This window comes from Amblyomma mixtum, chromosome 3, assembly GCF_055824585.1.
Source record: "Amblyomma mixtum isolate Tamu chromosome 3, ASM5582458v1, whole genome shotgun sequence".
In the NCBI taxonomy this organism is placed as follows: Eukaryota; Metazoa; Arthropoda; class Arachnida; order Ixodida; family Ixodidae; genus Amblyomma; species Amblyomma mixtum.
In genome coordinates this window covers 381,688,711-381,713,837 of record NC_143014.1, presented here as the reverse complement: position 1 = coordinate 381,713,837, position 25,127 = coordinate 381,688,711, and the positions used below count along the sequence as shown (strand labels likewise).

At 46.8% G+C, this 25,127-nt stretch overlaps 1 protein-coding gene across 2 annotated transcripts in view; it reads right to left on the bottom strand.

The window, feature by feature from the left end:
• The window catches only part of LOC149357026 (organic cation transporter protein-like), a 76,268-nt gene that overhangs the window by 37,843 nt on the left and 13,298 nt on the right, over positions 1-25,127 (bottom strand). Inside the window, exons 1-3 of one of the 2 annotated variants that reach the window (XM_089584410.1) lie at positions 16,693-16,712; positions 3,885-4,273; positions 1,028-1,131 (exon numbers count right to left, since the gene is read on the bottom strand). In XM_089584410.1, coding sequence (XP_089440536.1) covers positions 1,028-1,131; positions 3,885-4,241 — 461 coding nt within the window. In that variant the 5' untranslated portion in view covers positions 4,242-4,273; positions 16,693-16,712. Of the gene's footprint in view, positions 1-1,027; positions 1,132-3,884; positions 4,274-16,692; positions 16,713-25,127 lie in introns of those variants that run through there. The other variant, XM_089584409.1, reaches the window with a different exon arrangement.

Here is a 25,127-nt window from a genome sequence, read left to right as displayed (position 1 = left end):
AGTAAGCTTTATTGCTGACCCGAAATACTGTGCCAGTTATATTACAAAGCAACTCTGTGCAGTTTCCTTCCTTCATATTTCCACATCAGTTTTATTGTTCCATGGTGGGCGTGTTTATGGACACAAAACGTTTGGCTGCGCGAGCCTGCTTGATGCTTTCCAGGGCTTTCTACTCGTCATCTTCGCGTCAAACTGCAATCAATGTTTTTCTCTGTCCTAGACTGCGATGAAAAAGTAAGAAGCTTTTGGACAAGTACTGAAACCATTATCTTTAGTTTAGGCCCTGAAGAACCCCGACATGTCTTGTTTTGTTCCATGCTAAAATGATTCACTCCGGAGAACTCGAGGCGCAAAAATTCTTAAACTCTGCGTAACATAAGACAAATAACAAATTGTAATAAATATATACTCAAGCAAGTCCTAGACGCTTGGTCGGATAAGCTATACCCACCGAAAAATGTGGCGTGCAGAAATTCGCGGCTTTTTGACCGTTTTCGTGTTCACCAAGGCTCCCATCCTAATTTTTTTCTTCCTTGGAAAAGACCAATATTGTCATACTGAAGTGGAGTAATAGAGAACACGAGACTGATTATGCGAACAAAATATCTAATTAATTATACTGCCCGTTCACAAGCTAGGTGGCGCCAAGTACCAAAATGTCGCGTTTTGCCTTAATTCTCCCTGCGTTTACACCTGCCACAGCTACGCAATCGCCATCGCGCGAACATGCGTTGGGCTATTAAGGCAGAGCGCCGGAATCAAGGCCCTTGCGAGAACCACGACAGCTACCGATCCGCCGAACCGTTTCGACGTCTGCGCTAGGAATTGTTCGTAACATCTTGAAAGGCGGAAAACGCACAAGCGTAGTCGCGTGGCGGTGCCACTAATGCATTTTGAAGTGGCTTTCGTGCCTTGGAGAATTACAAAAGGGCGCGGTTTCCAGCTCGGGGCCAAGAAATGCAGCGCCGGTGTTGCACCGCGCAGGCCAATTGCTGGGTCGCAGCACAAGCGCAACGGCGGGACTTACCGGTCCGACATCTCGCCGAAGAGGAGCACTCCGACAAGGGCACCCGCCATGACGACGCTCTGCGCGACGGATCGGTGGTAGCTGCGGCCACACACCAGGTCCCACTGCGACACGCAGGTCTTTCTTCTGGAGACACACTCAGTATGTTACAACAGTGACAGTTTACGCAGTTCAAGGCACGTTTTCCTACGTCCTAGGAGAAATTGAAAATTTTCTAAAATCAACACACACAACAATGTGCGAGATTGGTCACAAAATTACCCATTTCGGAAAAAGCCTCTCAGGTTTTTCCGCACGACGCTTCTCAGCAGTGGCATGACGCACATCTTGCAGGCTATGTTTATGTATCTCCTACGTGGGTGTCCAGCTCGCCACCGACTCATCGGGCTAGGCGCCACAGACCGGTTAGCCATTTAAGTTTTCTTCAAAGAGACACGCGATAGTCAAGTGGCTGAAGAAAAAAAACTAATAGCTGAACATTAAAAAAAAAGGCGCTTAGTTACACACAGAAACAAACACAACTCGCTCTGTCCGCGCATTGTAGTCACAGCTTATTAATAGTTACTAAAGGGAGTGTACATAGGACTGAAAAGGGTGTTTACAGGATAAAAATTTCTACTACGCTGCCTCCTGTCGCTATGCCGAATAGAGCTGAGAAAAATCAAGATGTACTCGTTATATGTTTGTGTGCATCAGATTGGCAATATTGCCCCGCCGCAGTGGCTCAGTGGTTACGGCGCTCGGCTGCTGGCCCGAAACACGCGGGTTCGAATCGGCTGCGGCGGCCGAATTTCGATGGAGGCGAAATTCTAGAGGCGCGTGTACTATGTGCGATGTCAGTGCACGTTAAAGAACCCCAGGTGGTCGAAATTTCCGGAGCCCTTCACTACGGCGTCTCTCATAGCCTGAGTCACTTTGGGACGTTAAACCCCAATAAACAATGAACAAACAAACAGATTGCCAATACATCGACAACCAATTATGCTGCCCTCTCCGCCTATTCTTAAATCCAAAAAGCGCATTGTATGTAGCTTCCCTCTACATACCTGCAATTTATACTCTATGCAGTGTAAGGTCGGCGTCAGCCGAGTATCAGTTAGTTTGGTGACGAAAGCCGCGTTCGATACAAGCAGGTATATATGAAACAGGTTGCCGAACGTTAAAACTGATGCGTCTGCAGATATTTACCCGGAAACGAAAGTAATTGTAGAAGTACACCGCGAAGTACTGGTGGCCGTCGCGCCAGGTACACTCTGGCCTGCGGGAGACGCTGGGTATTCCTCGTGCAGATAATAAACAATCTCTGCGAGCACTCATGCGAAAGTGTAAGTTTTTTCTGTTGAGTGCGCATTTACTAGTATATGTACACTATACTTTGAATAATTATACCCAATAAATGCCATCATTTATAACGACTTTTATAATGGTATCGTCGTCATTTTGACTTACCGATCCCATTCGATTCTCAAGGAATGGGGTGTTAATTATTTTGAGGGAATAACTATTTTCCTCCATTTTTGTTTGTTTTTCAAGGTCGACACCCGACCTCAGCCTTACAATATGAGGTTGAGGTGAGGCTTAGTGACGTCGCCAGTGGTCTCTGGAAAAGTAAGGTGAGGGCGACTGTGGAGAGCTCGACCTTAACTGATGAGGTTAAGGTTAAGTGAGGTCACCAAATTTTATTTGAGGTCGTAGTGAGGTCGAGGTCTTTGAGGTCAAATGCCCACATTTGGAGGTGATAAAACCGCAAGCAACGACGTAGCACATCACTTAGGTTGGAAGGAGGATTATTTTTCTCAACTACTGGTTTGGCTGCAGAAAAAAAAATACGCGAATCTAGCCAAGAGTGAACGGCGTGCTCGGAACGCTGCACGTATGCGGGAGGCCAGAGCCCGAAAACGTGTGGCGAGGGGAACACACATGTCGGAAGCAGCCGGGACGCTGCCCGCGCACGCGCTCTACTGCACGAACCGCGAGTTCCTGCCCGGGCATTTTTCACACCGCAAAGCAGTCAGTCTAGCCGTCCCGTGACATAAATAAACATAATCGTCGTTCTCTTATGCGTAATGTCGTCACTGTGTTAGTCATTACGCGAACCAGCTTGCGGTCATGGTCCGTCGGACCCTTGCTGTTAGAGAGCGTTCATTGTTTAGTGACACTTGTGGCCCGCCCCGCTCGCCACTCTATCTGCCTTCAAGTGATCTTACTTCGATTCGTGTTGTAAATTAATTCTCTCGTCTTTCCGAAATTTCATTGTTATTGCTCCTCATAACCTTTTCTGCTTTCGCCGTGTCGCTCACGTGTCGAAAATTCGGCATCGACTGGTGTGAGGGCCGGTGCATAATCTCCTTTCTGTTATAGTCAGTTCATGCATCTTTGCCTTTCCGCAAACGGCGACGTCATTTTCATTTTCTCTCTTTTCTCTCTTCCCTTTCGGCAAGCGGAAACTGCACACGAATCTTTGACGGGACCCGAATAGTGCCTTGGAAGAAACGGGCACGCCCTTGCAGCGAAAACTCTCTTGTTCACAAACTTCCCTTTGAAGTATTTCTGCAGTAATTCGCGTATTTAAATTCTGCGTAATGATACAGACTTTTCAGGGCAAAATCTTCATTCAGTTATTTCAATATCTTTTTAGACCATAATGTAAATTACGGCCTCATTTCGAGGGAACAGTTGTTCTATGCAGTCATAAAAAGCCATTCTAGGTTCTTTTGCAATACGTGACGCCACGAAGAGCTCCGGAAAAGGGGAAATAGCTTGCTCATATATTTCGCATAAAACAGCTCAGAGCATATATAGCGCACAATGTTTGTGGTACGTGATACGCTGGATGACGAAGACGCGGGTGGCTCACCTCATTGACGATTGTGCTCTCGTAGACGGACGTGTCGTACTCCCAGCGATCGCATGGAAGTGTCTGGTTTCTGTCCACCATCCAGGAACCATTGGCGTCCTCGAACACCCGGTACATGTGGCACCTAGAGAACCCGTTGGCGAGCTCGGGTACGGCCCACGACTTCCATTCATCCGCGCTCATGTTCGTGATGCTGGAGGGAGCGCCTTCGGGCCGAGCGCACCAATGGTTCATGTCTGGAGCCACGATGGGCGTCATCATGTTGGTCCAGGCAGTGGGGAAGGCTCGCAGGACCACCAGAAATACCATGAGGACGTGGTAGAGGCCAAAACCTCCCAGTACATCCAGGATGTCCATGGCTGCGCGCAGCACCTGATCCCGCTGCCGCTCTGCGAGAGGGAAGAGAATTGCTCAGTTGTACAGGTCGTATGATTAATTAATCTAGGTATAGTTCTTAGGACCAAGACGGCGAGATCCGGAGTACCTGCCGGCGTCGAAGCTTCACCAGCCATACGTTGCTTAGCAGGGACAGCGAAAGTCTAATTATGATCAAAATCCTTAGCACTTTGTTTCTTGTTTTCTTGTATTTGTCGTACACGGCTTTCTCGCGTGATGAACAAACACCACCAGCAACTCGCCTTACTTTCCGTCCTCAAAATCCGTTTGTTCGCACATGATCACTTTAGAACATGATGGAACAGGCAAACTTTGATACGGTTCCGTGGAAGCGGTCGAATACCGGCGCGATCCTTTCTCTCAACCTGCCGCCGTTCACTAGACGGTGGAACCAATCATATGCCAACCTTGACGTCACTGCAACGTCGTGAGCAGCGGGTTAATAATCATCTCGACGAGGGACAAGTGTGCTGTCGGGAGGAAAAAAAAGCGTAATTCTTCCAAACGGGGAAGACAACTGCACCAAGTCCGACATGAGCTCCTTCAACGATGGCGGCGAAACGCGGACGCAAGCGTCTACAAGGAACCTTCGAATGAGCTTGACTGGCTGTTGTGCTCCCACAAGCGCCGTAGGTCTGCCCAAAGCCTCGTTTATTTTTACTATGCCTGCCGAGTACGGCCAATCCGAGCGTCCAAGGCCCTCTTCTATCACCCTTTCCTACTCTCCCCCGTCGGCTAGCCTTCGCACTTGCACTACGTCTGTGGAGGAGAGGGCCGTCTAGTTGGCTCCCGACGGCGGAAAGCGGACGAAGTCATTTTTTATAACGTTCTGTGTTTCTTTGTGAGGCGCCGCTCTGCATCTCTCATGATCATCAGGCTGGCTGTCTAGTATTGACCTGTCATAGCGCGCACCGTTGGTGGCGCTGCCCATCGTGGAACTGCTGCTGGCGCTTGTTTTAAGAGGAGCCACACAGAGTGCGGTGAAGCGGCATTGACATCGCTACGAAAGGCTGTGGCGGCTTATTCGAATCATGTATGTCTTTTAGCTAAAACGCTGAAACATTCCGGGAGAGGCACTGAAACTGCCTGGCGGAAATATGAAATCAGATAGAAAATGTAGTCAGTAATAAGTTTTCCTATTTTGGCTTGCAATTTAGTCATAATAGTAAGGAAAATGGGAGAATGAAATTAAGAAGGCATGGTAAATCTTCCTGAGAAAGCATTTTTCGAAATTGTCAGGTAGCAATAGCTTTCAAGTCGTAGATCTGCTTTTGCCATGATAAGCTGTCATCATTGCGACGACATATAAGGATTTTTCTCTGTCCTTGGCAGCCTACAGCTACGATTGTTTTAAGAAACGAAAAGTGAACTTCATTCGCAAACACACAGCGCCGCAGCTGATGCCAATGCATTTACTAGCTGCCAAGTTATTGGCTTGGCCTCAGTTCTGCAACTGCTGCGCTGAGGGGATTCAGTTGTCGTGGTCTTTTGCTTTGCAGGGGATTGGATGCTGAATCCACGGCCGTGACGGCCTCATTTTGGTGAAGACAATGGAAAAACGATCGTGTATTCGCACCTGAGAGCATGTTAACCTGCAGGCCTGCATTGAGACACGCCTTCAATATGACATGCCCCAAACCCAAGGCGCTGCATGCTTCAGCAGGTGAATTTCATCAGCCAATTAGTGCCATAAATGTTTGAATAAAGTCTCACACACGTAGTAAAGGAACGCGTGCCATTGGGTTTCGGCCCCTCCGCATGCTGTTTCGAAGAGAATACCAGACGCTTTAGAGACCTTAATACAGAAATGCAATCTAGGCTTCCACCTCGCACTTTGCGCAATCCTGCGCGGTTTGTGGCCCATGCCCATTGGTGAATTGCTGCTATTATAAGGTACGTGTGTCGCTGCTAGCTACAGTCGCCTTTAAATCTTCATCTGAACTAAGACTTCCCTGCAGTAGTAGTGCATGTTTTATGCTTAAAGATCGCAGTGCTTTCCGGAAAGGTATTTTTGCGTTGCTAAATTCAGTCCGAGTGCAGCGATGCACTGACTCAGGATTTCGTGTCCGTTGATGTCGGCGCACTCGTCGGCCGTGTAGGAATTCTCCTTAAACATAGAAATAGAGGTTTCCCCCTTTTTCAAGAGTTCATTTCTTTACCGCCGCCGCTTCGAAGCAGTCAGTTAAACTCCTTGCAGAAAGGTAATGCGCATTTGGGGGTGTTCCCCTGAACCACTGCATGATTTCAAGATTCACAATTGCAAACCTACTCAACTTTCTTTCGTGTGGAAGTCGTGGTGTCTTCTACCGCAAGCCAGCTATGGATGATGCGACGTTTCGTGTGCATGCCCTTCTTCCGGTGCAATTAAATATAATTCCCAGTTGAGAGTAAAAAAAAATACGATTGGAAGGCGATGGGGCTTCAGAAGAACAATCAGGAAGTGTGTAGGAAAATCACTGCGGTGTATCATTCGAACTACTACCGTCGAATGAGACACAGGCGCTAATAAACCACGCGCTAATAAAACGACGCAAAACTAAAAAAAATCGCTTGAGGAAAAACAGACAGATAAACCCGAAATGAAGTCCGCTTCAGCACATGTTCAGATGCAGTCACCGTAACTTCGATGAGTGTGCGTAAACGAAGCGAATCTCCGCGCCGACCGGTTTAGCAACTGCTCGAGTTAAGATAGGTGTTCACGCAATAAGGCTCAAAGCGTGGAAGCTAGCTGTCACCTCGCATTCCTTGCTACTTTTTCGAAGCTTATAGAGTGCAGTCTCCGTGCTCCCATTTTTTGCCGCAGGATGCCTTACTGCTGCGTGCCATCATGCAGGTCATTCGAGGTCCACTATATTCCCACTGACGACGCGCTGCGTGAGCAGTGGCTGGAAGTTATCGGACGCAAAGACTGGCCGCCCAACAATGCGCCGGCTCGCTCCACCTCCTGTAGCAAGCATTTTCTTCCTGAAGGGTTCCCCTGCATGCCGCAATTTTATTCTGGCCGAATGTCTGATGGAGGCGGGACACGAACTCGACGAAGATAGAGTACCAAGCAAAAAGCCTCTCAAGGAAGAGCTCCAAACCACGTATGACGAGCTGTTTGTTGATGCTGCAGAAGAAACGTTTGGTAGCCCTGTTCCTTACATCGCTGGTGGCCAAGTGGGCGAAACCAGCTCGATTGGCCCTTCAGTAGCAGCCTTGCCCAACACACCACACGATTTTATGCCCCCGGCTGAAAGAGTATCTACAGAGCCAGGAAGGCACAGTAGATGTATCTCGAGAACACAAACCGGAACTTCCGAGCCAGTCTGTCGTGAGGTCGCGTGCTGTGAACATGAATTTGGAGCTCACAATTTCTCTCATCACTACATTCCTCCCGCAAGCGACATATATTGCAACACACGTACTTTAACTGCCAGGCAGTTGTCGGAGCGACGTAAACAGAGTATGCGTGCGTCGAAACCTAACACAATCGGGGAATGAAGCTACAGCTGTCAGACGGACCTTATCAAAACAACTTCCAGAACCTTGGTGGAGCGCCAGAAATGGAAACGTAAAGAGAGAGTCCTTTGACAAAAGATAAGCACTTTTAAGCAAAAGATTGAACGTTACAAGGAAGAGGTGCGCAAGTTGAAGGAAGATTCTGGAGTAAGCGCATTCTGTAGAATTGTAGAAGCTTCCGAGGAAAATGATCTGCAAGCGTCATTTACACACGACCATGTAAAAACTACGGAGGGAAACGACCGTCATGGTCGGAACCGACAATCAGATTCGACCATACTCTTTTTCCTGTCGGCAAAAGCACATGAATACCTTCTTCGTATTCCATGCAGGAGCACCTTGCAAAAATACCTTAAATTTACAGCCGGGCAAGTCGGGTTCAGCACTTCTGGAAGCAGAATTGCTAACCCTAACTGCTCCTCAGGGAAGAGTATGCAGCTTAATAGTTGATGACATGCGAATCAAGGAACGGCTGGTGTACCATAAGCGGCGTGACGCTTTTTTGGGAGAAGTTGACATGAGCCCAGAATTACACCACTTGGTGGGCACCGAAAACGACGACCTCGCCAACTTTTTCCTTTGTGGTCTTAGCGCACCATTTAAGACTCCTTTCGCCTATTTCTTCACGAAAGTTTCCACCAGAGTCCAGCTTGCTGAGACACTGAAGTACAATGACGTGTCATCAAGAAAATCGAAGAAATTGGTTTTGAGATGGTGCGCTTGTCACCAACAACCATGAAAGCAATGCCGCTGCAAAGGGCATCCTCTGCAAGGGGTCTGCCACGGCTATTGCTCCACATCCGTCGGACGAGACCAGGCGCATTTTGGCTGCTTTCCACCAGAGACGCATCATAAAGAATGTGAGATCGCAATTCCTGGCAAAAGATATGGGTGCCGACGAACAGATTTTAGCGACACCGCTGAAGAAGCTCTACAAAATGCAACGAGGCTCAACAGGGAAGCCGATGAAGTTCCTCACTCGTCTCCGCGTGTATCCGTCCAACATCGAAAAGATGAGCGTAAACGCTGCTGTACAGATTTTTCCCCTCCTGCTGCAGCAGCCCTGGAATGCATGAAAAGTCGAGCCATACACATAAGCGACGTGGAGTTCACGTTGGTAGGCCCAACGGTCGAATTCATGCTGATGATGCGCCGGTGGTTTGCCCTCATGGGTGCTAGCAACGCAACACATTCACAAGAAAGACCGAGACGGCCGACAGTTCAACGACGCCGATGATTCGAGACTAGAATGGCTCGAGCACGACTTCATTTCGTACCTGTCGAGGCTGAAGGAAGAAAGCAGTCAGGAGAGTTACCTCAGAAATGAGACACACCATACACTCTTGATCAAATGTTTAGGGGAAACCCCCAAGGTGGAGTAGATTTGTAATAAGGGAGTAATTACTCATTGACGTCCACCCAAGCGCAGATATACGGCTACAAAGGAAAGCTATACAACTTTCTGAGAAACTTCGCAGTTAAAGAAAAATACGTTCTGATCCGGAGCTCGAACCCGGGACTACCGCTTCACCGGAGCAGTCGCTCTACCAATTGAGCTAACCGGGACGGCAAGCTTATGGTAGGGCGACGGCGAATTGATCAATAACTCGAAGTGGGAACGGTGTTGATGAAATGTTTAGGGGAAAGCTGTATAGCTTTCCTTTGTATACCCGTATGGCTGCGCTTGGGTGGATGTCAATGAGTAATTACTGCCTTATTAGGTTTGGTTTATTGGTTTATTGGAGTTTAACGTCCCAAAGCGACTCAGGCAATGAGAGACGCCGTAGTGAAGTGCTCCGGAAATTTCGACCACCTGGGGTTCTTTAACGTGCACTGACATCGCACAGTACACGGGCCTCTAGAATTTCGCCTCCATCGAAATTAGGCCGCCGCCGCCGGGATCGAACTCCCTTATTACCATACACTCTTGCTCACCGCCACATCTAATGGGGAGTGCATTAGTTTTTTATTGAAGGACAAAGGTTTCAAATTTGGGCTCCCTCCAAAGTTCCCCAGCAAGCCAAAAGCGGCATCATTCTGATTTTTGCGAAGGTCGGCCGGTTGAAACGACACTATGGATGTGTCCAATGTGATATCAGGACTAAATATGCTAAAAACAGGCATCGTGTCTTCCTCGATGTCAAGCAATGTAAACTACTCCACATCATTCTGCTGCGTCACTGCCATTTCTGCTAAAGTGAACCCCAGCAGTTGTTCGATAAAGGGTTTTTTTCCCACTGCCGCCGAGGAAATACTATTGAAACTGTGCATATCTCCAAGTCAGCGTCTTCCGGATCCAGAGCTAGCCAGCATCGCGGTGATTGGCGGATACATCGCTCCAGTAATACAAAATTCAGGAGGCCACTTTGTTGACCTAAAGTGCGATGAGGCGAAAGCCTTTAGCGCGGTGTTGCTCCTTGTGTCACTGATGTGTGCTTAAGAATATGTTAATTAAGAACACAATTGTTTGTGAATCTTAAATGCTGGCGGCACTGGAGGGCGTTTGCGAGGCATCCGTCTGATTCGACGCCTTTCTGCAAACACTCTGCAGCGTCCTAGACAAGGAGAGCTACATATGCGTTGGCAGGAAGTAGCGTAGCCATTAGCACGTTCGGCTGCGGAAGGGGAGGATGGTGGTTCGAATCCCAACGTGCACGAAGGTTTTTTTTTTTCTGGTCTGACTAGAAAAAGCGTGACACCTCTGCTGACAACCTTCTGCCGACAACGATGTGGCATTGAAGGCTTCCGCCTTAAAAGATAACTGGAACCACGAACGCTGCATTCAGATTGTTGAAAAGCCAGTCAGCGACTTTCCGATCGATTGCCTCATCAAATACCAGGATCGTGTAGGGCTGAAATGCCCAACAAAGAAACTTGTTTCTGTGTTGATCGCAATTAAGACCTTTGTTGACGTTGTGCTGCAACACAGAAAGATCATTATCAAGCCGCTCAGAACTAGCGCCGAACACGCCGTCAAAGTATTGAAGGAGGCTACTGTGCTGGCGTGCGAGAACGAAGACCCTACTCATAGAAGAATGTTTTTAGAGCTTTTGTGCGCGAAGTTCATTGGAGCCCCTCCTTAGCAACCATGCCCTCTATACTACAGACAAAAAATTTGTCGCCACATTACACGCAAAAAAGCCACTCTGTCTCAAAGTGCTCAAACTGCGAATACATTGAACTGATGTTGAGGGCGTAGCAATGTGGGGAAAGATGCCACCACTTTTATTGAAGAGTCAGGCCGGCCATGGATAAGTGCTAGACAATGGAGCTAGCCCAAAAGTCCAGAGAGTTAACTGCGGCTCCAGCGGGGCAGTAGGTGTTTTTTTTTCACCCGCGAATGAAGTGCTTCGTCCTCATCGCTCGTATAAAAGTGGTTTCGCTACAATGCAAATTTCTTATAACTGCAAATACGTGTAAATACAAGCAAATAGACACAAATGCTATAAATATAAATGACTATAAATGCAACGAGGTGTACATAGCAGCAGATGCATGTAACATAATGTGCATGTTATTTCTGTAAATAGTTGTACATATATGTAAGTGAGTATATGTAAACATCTCCTTTTATTCGACGTCTGTGCAGCGGTGTCCCTCAGCTTCACATAAACGAGCTTAAAAACTCCCACACATCACAAAAAAACTAAAAGCAACAGCCGTACTGAACATAATTAACCGGTGCCATTTTACTGCTGCTGCGAGGACACCTCGTCAGCTTCGCGGACCATGCCATTTACACGCGGAAAACAATTTTCGTTTACATTGCTGCCATGAAACGAACCAAAACGACAAATTACAACACTCTATTCGTCTGGCAAGGAACAGCAATAAGCAGCGCAAACACCTCAAGCAGCGCCTCAAGTATGCCAGCCGCGATCCTCAAGTGATAAGCGGAGCAAACACCTCAGCCCGGCTCTACAAACGGCGAGCAAAGCTGCTGCTCCAGCCGTTGATGCTGGAAAAAGCGCCGCGCCGCGGATGAAGCGAGAGCTACACAAAAAGGGGTAGGTAGGAAGAAGCTCACAGATGCGTGGTGTAGGAGTGGGACAGACCGATCACCAGACCTCCAGGACCCCGCTCTCATACGCAAGCATGACGCAAGCAGTCCTACCTGGTCCTACCGTCTGGGTACTGCCACACCTAGGCAACTAACTTAAGTGGGAGTACCGACGGCTCACATTGCGAAGCGGGCGATGCCGGCGCTGGTCCAGCACTTTAAACGTGGTAACGTATAAAGCTACTTCTATAAGAGTTACAAGCTGTAATAACCTCTAAAATGAAAGTTATAGTGGCAGTTAATTTGATGTTTTCCTTATGGTTTCACGGCGGAAAGGCTACACCTGAAGACGGGCAATTTACCGTTAATCGCAAGAATCTGTCGTGTAACTTGTGAAGAAAACCCGTTTTCGGAGGCTGTAAGTTACAAAGTGAGAGACTCTGTTCACGATAACTTATAGATGGTTAATTTATAAGGGGCGACCTCACCGTCTTAAAAAAAATAAAATTCCCCTTCCAAGGCCACCTGCGTCCGACGCGGTTAGACTGTTCCCAGCAAGCAGCGGGCACCTGAGGAGACGGGGAACAAACTGGAAAGTGAAAAGTCAGGTATGTGTCCTGTTCAGACCTGGGCATCCTCAAGATGTCGAGCCCTCATTAGGGCGTCCTCACCCTCACCTCATGCGGACTTCACTCGGTGAGGCGAGGGTGAGGGATGATCGGCGCATGAAAATTCGCGAGGACGAGGGTGAAGGAGGGAATACATGATGAGGTGAGGGTGACAGAGGGCAAGAGGCACGATCTGAGGGCGAGGGTAGGTGATCGGCCCGCACTCCGGGCTAATATTTCTTGTCTGTGCAGCCCGTTATGAATTCCCGCTAGTTCTTAAGACGGAGGTTACCGAGGAAGACGCAGTTTATGCAGCCAGGAGTTACACGAGGCGCGAACAGTAAAGGCAGGGAGCCGCATGCCTCCTCCGTCGCCGCGCCCGTGTTGTAAATAAAACGAACAAAGGAAGTGCGCACGGGCAGCCACAACCAGGTTTCGAAGGGAAAGAAAAATGCAAGAAACAGCGCAGAAGCGGAAGAAAAGCCAAACCAGTCGGCACACTTGATGAGCAAAGCCTTACGAGAGACGACCCTCTTAATGACCACCGACCCAGCAGCGAGCCGCGGGGCTTTGACCGGCTCTTCGAAGCGACCGCCGCGTTGTCACTTCGAGTGGGTGTCCATGCCTATAACCTTGCAATGGAGTCCATATTGCAGCCGCGCAAAACGACGAGGGACGAAGAGAGGAAAGCACAGCACAAGACGCGGAACTTCAACTAAGGTTTACTACAAGGATAACCATATTTATACAAGATTCGTAATCACACCGGATGCACAGCAGACACCATCACATTATACAGGTACGTGGGCGCGTGCGGCACCAGTTAGCATCTAGATAGTTGAATTCTTTCTTGGATAACGATACTGAAGTGGAGCTTATACAACGATCATTTTTTTTTATCTGCTAAACTGGGTCGTTAATTTTTTCAGAACAACTGTGTCGCGGAATCTGGGCGTGCAGTTATGACAATGGTGACAATGTTTTGCCAGTTCCCCGCCCACCCGCCAATGATTCAACGGCTGTGCGATGCTCCTGAAGTCTAACATTCAGGCAACGTCCAGTTTGCCCTATGTAGCAATTACCACATGTGAGGGGTATTTCGTACACCACCCATTGCCAACCACCAACTAGCCCGCCTTCACTTGTTACATGTGCTAGGGGTTGAAAGTAGAATTTCGCAGCTTCTATACCTCACTGTCCTTGATTTCTTCCGCCCCTCCCGCTAGATTTCGCAGAACTATAGGGCGCTCCGTGGACATGAAACTTGAAAGAATACCAGAGCAGCCTGCATGAGTGGCATCGGTGATGAATAATTGAAGAAACATGATTTTGTCTCCACAACTAGCGCTCATCATTGGCATTACCACGCGAGTTACAAAAGTGCGTTTTCGTCGAAGGGCTCTTACTCCCGTCATCCCCTTCCCGTCGCCTTAGTGTCCTCTTGTGCGATGGTTTGTGTGTGTGTTTTTTAGCGGGAGCGGAACAGTGCGAAGAGACACCGCTCTTCACGTTGGTCCTGGCCCGAGGTCAGGCTTCGCCGGCGGCGCCATCGGGGCAACTCTGGTAGACAAAATGTCCAGTCCGCGAGAAACGGCCGCACCTCCGCCGCACATCCAGACAGCAAAGACGGCAGCTAACAAGAGCAAAGAAGGATCCTTGTGTTGTGCATTCTGTTTAACGGCTCTTTGTGTATCTGGAGCCTCTAGAGTTTAATAGCTTCAATTGCTTACTTGTACAAGAACGAGTCCTCTTGTGGTCACCGTTGCTTCAATTTTCATATCGTCGCACGATTCCAATCGTCAGTTATTCTTCTAGACAGCCAAATCTATACAGACCCGAGACAGGTCGCCTTCTGTCCTTACGTTGCGGAATACGGGCCCCGGCTGAGGGTTTCTCTTTAAAGCAATTATAATCGTAACATCTGCTGCTTGGGGCATATTGCTAACATAACTGCGAAGTTACAACGTTCGAGCATCACTGGAATGATATTGTTTGGTGACTTTGAGTTTGCTATGTTTACATCCATCGCGGATTTTTTAAACACCCTGGCCTGGCTGATGGCGTCGACTCTCCGCAGCCATTTCGCAGGGTATTCAGGAATTTTTTTTTTCATGAAACGAAACAAATGTGAGGCAAATAAGGCAAGACCGATGTGATTTGTCACCGAGTCACGCGTAGGGAATATGAGGAATAGGCGTCCGACAAGATAATGTGATGCGATTATACGTTGCTCATGTGATTGTCCTCACTTTGTACAATCAAGCGCCCTCCGATGTTGTTGCGTTTTTTGTTTTTTGAGGTTTCTCTTATTTGCACTTAATGCGCTATGAATGAAGGGGGCATTTAGTTTTGAAAGCGGAGAAGCGCATTCCACATTCAGGCTAGGTTTCGAGCACTGCGGTCTGAGGTTGCAAAGAAACTGCACGAGCGAGCCAGCGACCGTTCGAGACGCTCAAGCAAAACAATGTGCAGGTGCGTGCGCTTTTTTTTTCTTGCGCTCATGGAAGGAGAGGACTCAACAATAACCCAACGAGCAGACAGTGCGACATGGAGTGAAGGAGTGCGCTTTGATTAGCAAAATGTATGCCAACGTGCGGCAATCATTGCAGTGTGGTGATAGTAAATTTGGCCGCCGCGGTGGCTCAATGGTTATGGCGCTCGGCTGCTGACCCGAAAGACGCGGGTTCGATCCCGGCCGCGGCGGTCGAATTTCGATGAAGGCGAAATTCTAGAGGCCCGTGTATTGTGCGATGTCAGTGCACGTTAAAGAACCCCGGGTGGTCGAAATTTCCGGAGCCCTTCACTACGGCGTCCCTCATAGCCTGAGTCGCGTTGGGACGTTAAACCCCATAAACCATAAACCAACCAAATTTGGCCATTTCTGCTCGAACCGACGCGCGCACCGATGACTGGATGGCTGTCTCAAGTTCGACATATCGCGGCGCGGATGAAGCGTCTCGCGTTGTGATCATGCTCGCCGCTGGTTATGCAATACTTCTCGCCATTCGGTCTCTTGGGAACTTTGTGTGATGCGACTACGAAGCTCGTATCGGCGTTATTAGAAGTAGCTCTTGTTCGAAAAAATTCACCATAACGAGTAGTGAGGATAGATGATACAGCGGTGTTGCTTTCTTCACTGATGTTGTTCCCGCTTGTTTGCTGACCGCCGAGACGTTGCGACGGGCGTGGAGGACAACACTTTCTTCCACTGTACCTGTTTATTTAGAGTTATATTACAAAGTGGTAGGCAGGTACTCTCAGTAAAAGCTACGAACTCAAACTCTCAAGTAGGCCGGAGTCCACACAAAGCGGGATTCCCGTTAGCCTACAACTATTCAAGAGTCTAACGCGCCACCTAGAAGTGAAACGCTGCAGAATTAGGCCAGAACCCAACACCAAGCGAGATATCTGCCTTCCGCGCTCAAAGAGGCCGGAGTCTCCTCCAAGCCGAGTGACCGTGTCGTTGGGTTTAAAGTCGGTCGGTCCGTACACCTCCCTCAAATGAACAATCATTTGGCAAAAACCTTCACATCCTGCCTGTGACGAGCATGCAGCAAGCCGCACGAAATGGCAGGAGATTAGAAACAGTGAAATTATGCTATAAGACCCACTGCTATCGCAATGTGATCGGTGAATGGTAATTGATCGACCTAGAAACTTTCCTTGTTGTGAGTCTATTGTGCGCTTAGCTCTTATTGTAATTAGAGTGGTAAATGCTACTGCATTGATTTCTGAATATTCTTGGAGTGTATCAGTTTTTGGACACGGACACAACAACGCGCTGACTCATTTTAGCAGTGCATATAGATAAGAATCAAATATTATAAGTGCAGGGTACATGTATGCATGATGTGCGGATCAGAAGTAAAGACAGAGTGACATTTTGGGGCCCAGGCTCAACTGTAACTGACACTGTTTTGTCTCAAGTATTAGCTGTATTAGCTCAAAACACACACACACACACAAACACACACACCATTATAAGCATCCAGCCTCTCGTCCAATAGTGCCTTGAAGGCTTGCCTTATATGTTTATTACTCGGTATTATCGCCAGAAGTTGCTTACTAGAAAAAAAGAACTCGTGTTTTAAAACAACTGTTAGTGAGGTTGAGGGAGGATCGACCATGTGAGGGCGACGAAAGGCCAGCAAGTTTTCCGAACTTAGGGCGAGTGCGGGCCGGAAACTTTTTCCAAATGAATGCGAGGGTGAGCGTGGAAAAATTAAAATGAGGGCATCTGCACACCTCTGGTCCTGTTTAGCTCTCTTCGTCTGTACCTGTCTCTTCGTTCAAGCTGGCTTACCGGAATGAAACCGAACCCGGTCTGCCGTTCGTCGGCTCTCGTTATGCTTGATGCTTCGCTTTGGCCTTGTGCAGTTCCCGGAGTGTAAGGACGCCTGTCATCATGTCTTGCCATGCCTCGTGCCCCGCGTCTCTGTTGTCCGCGTGCTGTTACCGCTGTGAAGTACAGTCATAAAATTTATGAGCGTGAACACGGGAGCGCGTACCTGATAGCCTCGAACCCTACTTGTGGCGATACGCGGCGGCCGCTTTCAAAAACAAAGTGGAAAGGGAAGCGTGATCTTCCGCTTGTCGAAAGCAGGCAAGGCGGTGTAACCCTTTCTACCGCATTTCGGGAAGCAGCCGCCGCGTATCGCCACTAGTAGGGTTCGAGGCTACCTGCCACGCGCTTCCGTGTTCACGCTCATAAATTTAATGACTGTACATGCGTGTGCACGGCTGCGAAGCAGCAGTGCGTGATTTGTGCGTTGCCGGAGAACGGGCGAGAATTCATTCCGACAGTGCGACGTTTTTGAGTGACGCTTGTTCATATGGTGAATCGCTGTAGCACCTTTCGAAGTCAGACTAGGTCTTCGCGCTTTAAAAATTCTGCTTGCCGAGGCACAGATCCGCGTTTATACTATAGCCGTCCGTACACGCCGGTTAATGCAGATGTTTCGAGATTATGTTTGTTGAACCTTTTACCTCGTGCGGTTGGTAATCAATTGCCAATCAATTAGCCAAATAGAATAAAGCAACTTTTGAATTTCTGATTTTAGGGGCAACATTATATTGAGAAATTGAACGCCGCCAACATCCAAGGTGAGCCCAGTTTTTTAATTTTAACGTGGTAGCGTTAAGAAGCTCGTGTCACAGAAAATCCAGCGTCGCCGTCGTGTCATCCTTGACCGCTAGCGAAAAATCCATGAAAAATCCCCACCAAAAAAACCTAGGAGGCAGGTTGGCCGCCCATTTCTAGTAACCTTGCGGCTTCATGTACACCTGTCCGCCTGATCATGAGCAAACTGCCCACCGTGGCAGGTGGCAGTTAAATCAATGACTGACGGAAAGAGGTTGTTCGGGAATAGCAACCTTGGTCGCACAAGCCCCACCGGTGGCAGCACCATGCCATCACGAGGCAATGGCCACCGCATAACCAGGGCACCATTGTGCCAGGAATGATATAAGGACTCCCAGGGATCTATGAATCTCAAGTAGAGAATGACCCCTTCTGGATATATGGGCATTAACCCTTTAAGCTACCCCGTCATAGCCCTAAAGTGGAGCTTAAGTGTCGACTCCATTTTTTTCTTAATCGGCAGCGTAGTTCAAAATATCGGCAATGTACATTTATAAAATGGTGTCGCTCTAGCTTTTAACGAAACAGAAACGCCGTTTGTGTTCTTTTATGACTTGGAAGTAGTTAAAGTTGTTTTAGCGGCGATACTACTCGCGGTGCTCAAGTGGCACCACCTGTCAAATAGTAGCTTTAGTACTTCGCGCATTTTCTTTAAGGCTGTTAAAAAAAAAAGGTGCATAAGCTGTACCTTGCTGGAAGCTGGCTATTTTTCGCGGCGATCTATTACTTTCGCATTGACAGTTTTTCCCGAAAGTCAAAAGTTTCCTGCCGCGCGAGGAAATTTGAGGTTTTCCGTACAAAACCGAAACACAGAGCATGAGATGCACACGAAGTTCAGTGGAAACGCAACGTACTATATCTGTCAAACGTTGTCCTATGTATACTTGCAGCGCCCGATGCCCGTGAACGAATTCAATAATGAAAGAACTTGAGCACGCGCAGCCTGCTTTCTAAAAGTGCTTGCCAATTTATCGAGAAGATCTTGCGAAATATCTGCGTCGATTGATGCGCTGCAACATGTTCAAGTCTGGAGCAGGCACTAATAAATAGGGCTTTAGAAAGAAGCCTCCTCATGTATTATAAGCAGGAAAGGTAAATCGACCAGGGAAGCGGATTACAAAAAATTATTGTTTGAAATCGGGCATAGCGGTAACAGTTTACCGCGTCGATATAGCCAGCATGGTAGGCCGCATTTCTAGAGCTCCTGGTTTTTCGACTGCAGTGTTGAGCTGTCGTGAAACAAAACTTTACACTCGCTTACGGGGGTCCGTGTACTTTTTTTTTTTTTTTTTGCTGAAGGCGCCTGTGCGTGGCGACCATTCTTTAAATGTGTTGGAATTTGTCCAGGGGATAAATGCAATAAAGCATTGTTTTTTTTTTTCTTCAAAGACGATACATGAGCGGAACGGCTTACCAGAGGAAATTGTGGACGTGCCTTCTTCGTCCTTTACTGTAGGTAGGTATATTTCCTGTTAAAAGAAATGGGGTTCTGTTTTCTTTTAAATCGTGACTCCACGTTACCGGCTATCTGATCTAAGGTTGTAAATAGCCAAGGTGCATTGATGCTTGTATACCTCCGACCTTTTAACCGCCTGAGATCATGTCACAATCTAGACTGTGCTACATGTCACCAGTGGAGCAAGAATGTTTCTCTTCCTCCCGTAGCTGTATTGACGGCAACGGCGTTGACTGTGCCGGAATAAACAAATAGAAATTCACTTCCCATGCAAACCATATCGAACCAGTCATGCAGTTTACGGTCGAAGAAGGGGTCCATCTTCGCTCGCCCTCTTTTACACGTGCTCATCGGCCGGGATGCTTCACCCCTTTTCAGCCTCACGAGCGTTTCAAATGCCTGCATCCTGCTTCGCAAAACCGATGCGTCGTGGCTTCCCTCCTTATTACCACGGAAATAATAAAATCAAATCAGATTTTATTATCCTTTGTACAAGGTACAGGGATGGAGCAGCCGCAAAAAGCTACCACCAACTCGACAAGGCGACTGCCACAACTCTTGACAGCAACAGAAACAAAATTCCAGAAGTGTCGTTCACAGGATGACAGAACAAAAGCAGAAATGCATTTTACAAGAAAGAGAATAGAACTGAGAGGTTCACACCAACAAAGAGAAAAGCAGCATACTGAGTTCAAGATGTTGGCTCACTTTATTCACATGGTTATAATATTGGCATCCCGAGAACTCATTTTTAAAACACCTTTAGGCACCATGGTGATATCAACAAACTCATGAACGTAATTGCTGAGGAGAACTGGGAGGCTAGGTTCATGGGGTTGGTATGTAACACACATCTGGATGACGTGTGCTGCATCTGAGAATGCTTTTCTTCAATGTGGAAATGTTGCGGTAGAAACGATTATTGTTTTTTCACAGCTGCGCTGTACGATAGAGTAAGTCGACAATTTAGTAATGACCAGCATTAATAACTCCAAATATTTTAAAATGTTCTTTGTGGAAATTTTACATTACGTTAGCGATTATTCGCATAACCTTCTTTTGTAATAACAGCAATTTGAGTTGGTTGTTCCCTATACTAAATGGGCATATGTGAGTTGTGGAAGGAGTATAGGAGTTTTACACCAGTAGCTTAATGTTCTCAGGTAACGCACGCACACATTTGTTTATTATGCCAGTAACTCTGCAAACCTCCTTGAAGTCCCATTAAAATGTTGATCCCAATTTAGGTTGCTGGAAAAATGAACGCCGAGAAACTACATGCCCTCTACTACTTCAATCGGACTCTCACCGAGTGCAACACTTGGCAAGGAGGCGCGTTTGCATTTTTTTTTGGCCGGAATATAATTGCCTTAGTTTTTTTCTGTGTGAACAAACAATGAATTTTGTTTTGTCATTGCGGTGGAAAGAAGACTCGTCAGGGAATTTTTCTGTTTTAGGTTCTTTTGCCGGTGATTAATAATCTTTTGTCGTCGACATAACATACCAAAGAAACATGTGGGTCCGGAAACAAGTAGTGCAAATCGTTGATATGCAAGCAGAATAAGATTTGCCCTAGCATGCTTCGCTGAGGAACTCCTGTTTTTCTGCCTTTAAAGTCTGAAACAAATTTGCCAATTCATGCCAGCTGCATACTTTGACTTGGATAGTTGGCTAGTAACTCATAAGCGACGTCCCGTATGCCGAATGATCTTATTTTAACATGGTCGTTTTCATGCCGCAAGGGATCGAAAATCTATATATATTCCAAGTTCTGAATTACTTTCTAAAAAGCTTCTCAATATTATTTCCTTCTGAATCAATAGCACTGTTTCCGCCTAGCAATACTTGGAAAAACCGCGCTGAACATCGCGCAGCACTGAATACTTTGTGAGGTAGCTGGATAATCTCGAGAACATCAGCTTTTCCCTTGCCTTAGAAAAAATAGACAGGATCGAGATAGGCCTGTATTTTTCATTAAATTTCTGTCCCCACCTTTGAAGATTAGAACTACCTTTTGCAGTTTGCATTGACTGCAGAAAAACACCGGTAGACTAGACCACGCTAAATATGCACGCTAATGGGGTTTGTATATTTACTACGACGTACTTAACAGATTTTGTTTGCAAATTGTCAGCGTTGCACACGCTAATATTTAATTCATTATCGTGGAAGCGATCTCGTCTTCATTCCTTGGGCTCAAAAACATTGTATTTTTGTTTGGTAAAATATCCGTAAGTGCAAGGCTTATTTCTTGCAGCGAAGTATTTGAAATTGAAAATTGGTTTTTGTAAAGTATCCGTTAGTGCAAGACCTGTTTCTTGCAGCGAAGTATTTGAAATTGAAAACTGGTTTGTCAAGAAGTGATAAAAGGGGTTTCCGAATTGCTTTCCGACAAAAATTATACCGTCATGATGGTTTGGTTTGGTTTATTGGGGTTTAACGTCCCAAAGCAACTCAGGCTATGAGAGACGCGTATACCGTCATGAGAGATTGGCTCAAGTGCCGTACTCTGGCTCTAACGAAAATTAGTATACCGTCATGAGAGATTGGCTCAATTTCGTTAGAGCCAGAGTACGGCACAGGGCAGCATCTGATTTCTTTTGGGTTGAACGATATCGCTTGGTTTCATGCAAAATAACTTAGAGTAGTAGGGCTGATTTAGCCTTTCGGAGTATGTTGACAACCTTATTTCGATGACGTTTAGATTCAGTAAACACATTCTGATCTTTTTTTGCAAGAAATTTTTCAAAAAGACACTATTTGTGATTGATTTTCTGTAGGATACCTTTCGTTATCAAGCGCTTTCATAGTTTTCAGAGGCAAGCTCTTGGCAAAAGCAGTCTTTGCTGCACTTAGAAAAGTATCTTAGGTCCCCTAAGCGTCTGCTATTGAATATTTATGTTCCCTTGTAAGGTTCTGCAAGGTTTTTTTTTAACGCTCTGGATTTATCTCTGAAATGTCCTGAAAAGTTTATTTATTTTTTTATTTATTTATTACATTACTCCTCAGGGCCAGTGGCATTACAGAGCGAAGTGGTAAATATACACAAAACAGAGAGAAAATACAGTTGGTTACAAGATCGTTAAAAAGCGTCTGAATATACAACGTTAACTAGTGCTACGCGGAACTGCTCATAATTTACAGTGCCAGCAACCTCTGCGGGAAGATGGTTCCAGTCACGTGAGGTTCGCGGCAGGAATGACTGCGAGAAGAATTTCCTGCTACATGACCCAATTCCGACTTTGTGATCAAAATCAATGCGGCGGTATACATAAATTGGCTGGGGGATGAGGTGATCACATTGAGCGGGGTGATGACACAGCTTGTGGAACAAGTGATACGAAACACTTTTCTGCGCGATGTCAGTGTTGGGAGGCAGAGATTAGGCTTCATAGCTGTTATACTCGCTGTGCGGTTGTAGTTAGTAAGGATGAAACGTACACAGTTATTTCGCACCATCTGAAGATCATTAATTACGTTGTCATGAGCAGGGTCCCATACAGGTGTTGCATACTCGAGTTTAGATCGTATTACTGTTTTATTTCTCTCTCTTTCTCTCTTTTTTTTTGAAGGAGTCATTGTATTCGCAATCATACAAAATGGCAAGTGATCACTTATATCTGCAGCTATCGTATCTGCGCTTATTAATGAAGATGAGTTATTAGTTACGAAATCCCAGCAAAGTTGATCACGTGTCAGTGACTGTTATCGCAGTACTATAAATAATTTCACCGTCGTACAACCTTGTCACACCGGTAAATAATGCCTGTTCTGGGGTATATTCAAGCAAATTAACATTAAAACCTCCGGAATCAAGAAGCTTTAGGCTTTTTGTATGTTGCAAATCACAAAACTCTCTCAAAAAAGGTTTAGAATTGGTCAAAACTCCCATTAGATGGTCTCTGTATACAAACGAACAAGTGATCACTGCAGTCTACTATTACAGCTTCATAGCCATCAGTCACGATAGTGCAGTCTGTTTCAATATAACGATGGAAAGACTTGTGCGCGAGTAGAGAAACACCGCCGCCTCGCTTAGTCTTTAGAGTAACAAAAAAAATGGGAGTAGTTTTGTGGCGTACACATTTCTGAATAAAATACACACCAGGTTTAGGTCAATATGATATATGAAAACATAAAACTGAGCAGTGTTGAAAGACATTTCTAAATGTTCTATTTTGTTTTCCGCAGAGGATCAGTTAAAATCTAAAAAGAACGCTGCGATGTACATATTTTATTACTCAGAGAAAAAATGAAAGGTGCAACAGCCATGTTGAATTACATGTAATTATCTAGCTTATACTTCGAGTTTATGAAGCATCATTTACGACTTTACAAGGATTACTGCATGCCTAACGTCCTTCCTCAAGAGAACCTTGCCATTCGTGCGCCAGACATAACGAATGTTTACTGAGGCATAATCTTTCGCTGTCCGCAGCAGCTCTCGATTGCGCTTTGTCATATTCTTTTTATGATACATAAATGGTTTTTCGCTTCCGTTTTGCGCTGCACCTGAAGAACAGGCTATCAACTCGGTACCCGTTGCGCAGCGACTTACGTGCTTGTAATAACTATTCAGGACATTTTATAGACTCTGTGGAACGCCAGCTAGTAACACTTGCGGAACGCCCTACAGACGGCAGCCAAAGCCGTGCTTCGATTCCATACGTTCATGGTCCATTGATAAGCTTTCTTGCTCGCTGCGTTCATCATTGTGTCGCATCGAACGAAACACAGGTACAATGCAAGAGATTAACGGTGTGCCATTGCATTCAGCGCAAGTCATGCAAAGATGGCCTCCAGTGAATGGTTCCCAATAAATCAACAATTTCCTTGTCGGACATCACAAATGGATAGCAATGGCACTTTCACGCTTAACGGATAAAACGTGCAGGCATACATCGGTGCCAGTAACAGTCACAGAATAAATAGAGGCGTAGAAAACAATAACTGCCACTAACCTGCAAAAAATAGACAGCCGCTCAGGCGGAGCACAAGCAATGCACCGCCGCCCCTCCTTGCTGACACACGCGAATGGAACCCATATTTCTACGCGGTTCTTTTCGTAACTATAGACCTCTTCTGGCCAACGTCGTTACCACATGTGTGACCGGCGTGACAGAAAACTTGGAGAAGAAGATGCGGCAAGTACGAAGGCTCTTCTTATCGTGAGAGGTAACGCGGCAGACACATGTGGGGAAACGAAGATGGGCGTTTTGCTCACCTCGTCAAGTCACGGTGTTCGCAAAAGAGGCAGAGGGCCACTGAGCGAAAGCATGGACGCTTACTTCCAGTGTTTGCTAGTACCGTTTTCACCAGCGGAAATGGGAACTCTTGCGCAAAAACTGAGCTTACCTTCTCAAAAATCGCGTGACGCTCCGCTGGCTGCTTTCTTTCTCTGTACTCCCCTACGATCAAAGGCTGGGAATCGTCTTCTGTCGTAATGACTGGTATCAAAAGAAAGGAAAAATGCGAGCAAAGGCGAAGGCATCGATAGCTTCAGCCACACAACTAGACAGGAAAAAGACGCTACGTCGTCCCGCGTCGTGAACGGTCAAGCAAAAGGACCACCGGCCGACTGAAGAGTGAGCGGTGACATGAAGGGCCGGGAACGTCGAGAGCAGTTGCAACGACACCTCTCCACACATGACGCAAACACGTTGAGTTCGGCGACCCAATCGGCCTCATCTACGACTTCCCGTCACACCCGTCTGCATCCCACGGTGGCAGAGTACCAGCCATAACATTCATGCGCGTCCTGAAGGCCGTCGGATGATTGAGTCCTCTTATTCGTTCAAAGAGGCAGCTTGCTATGGTATTGCTCTCGACGTACAAACAGCGCCCTAGATTTGGTGAGAGTGCCTTACGCAGCAAATACGACATTTACTACAACGCGCAGAAAGGCTAGACGCGGCATCCACTAAGGTGCCTGCTTACTGCGTGGTCGTAAGGGACAAGATCGGTCAAGCCGAGGAATTCGGTGCGAATTTTTGCTGTAGCTGAAGTAGTCATGAGGCTTCTGGAGGTGTCAGTGGGACCAAGGAAATGGGTATTCCGCAGAAAAAGAAGGAGGCAGTAGGAAAATATTTAAATAGAATGAATTGGGGAAATGCGCGCGGAGGTTATGAACTCCCTGCTTGGC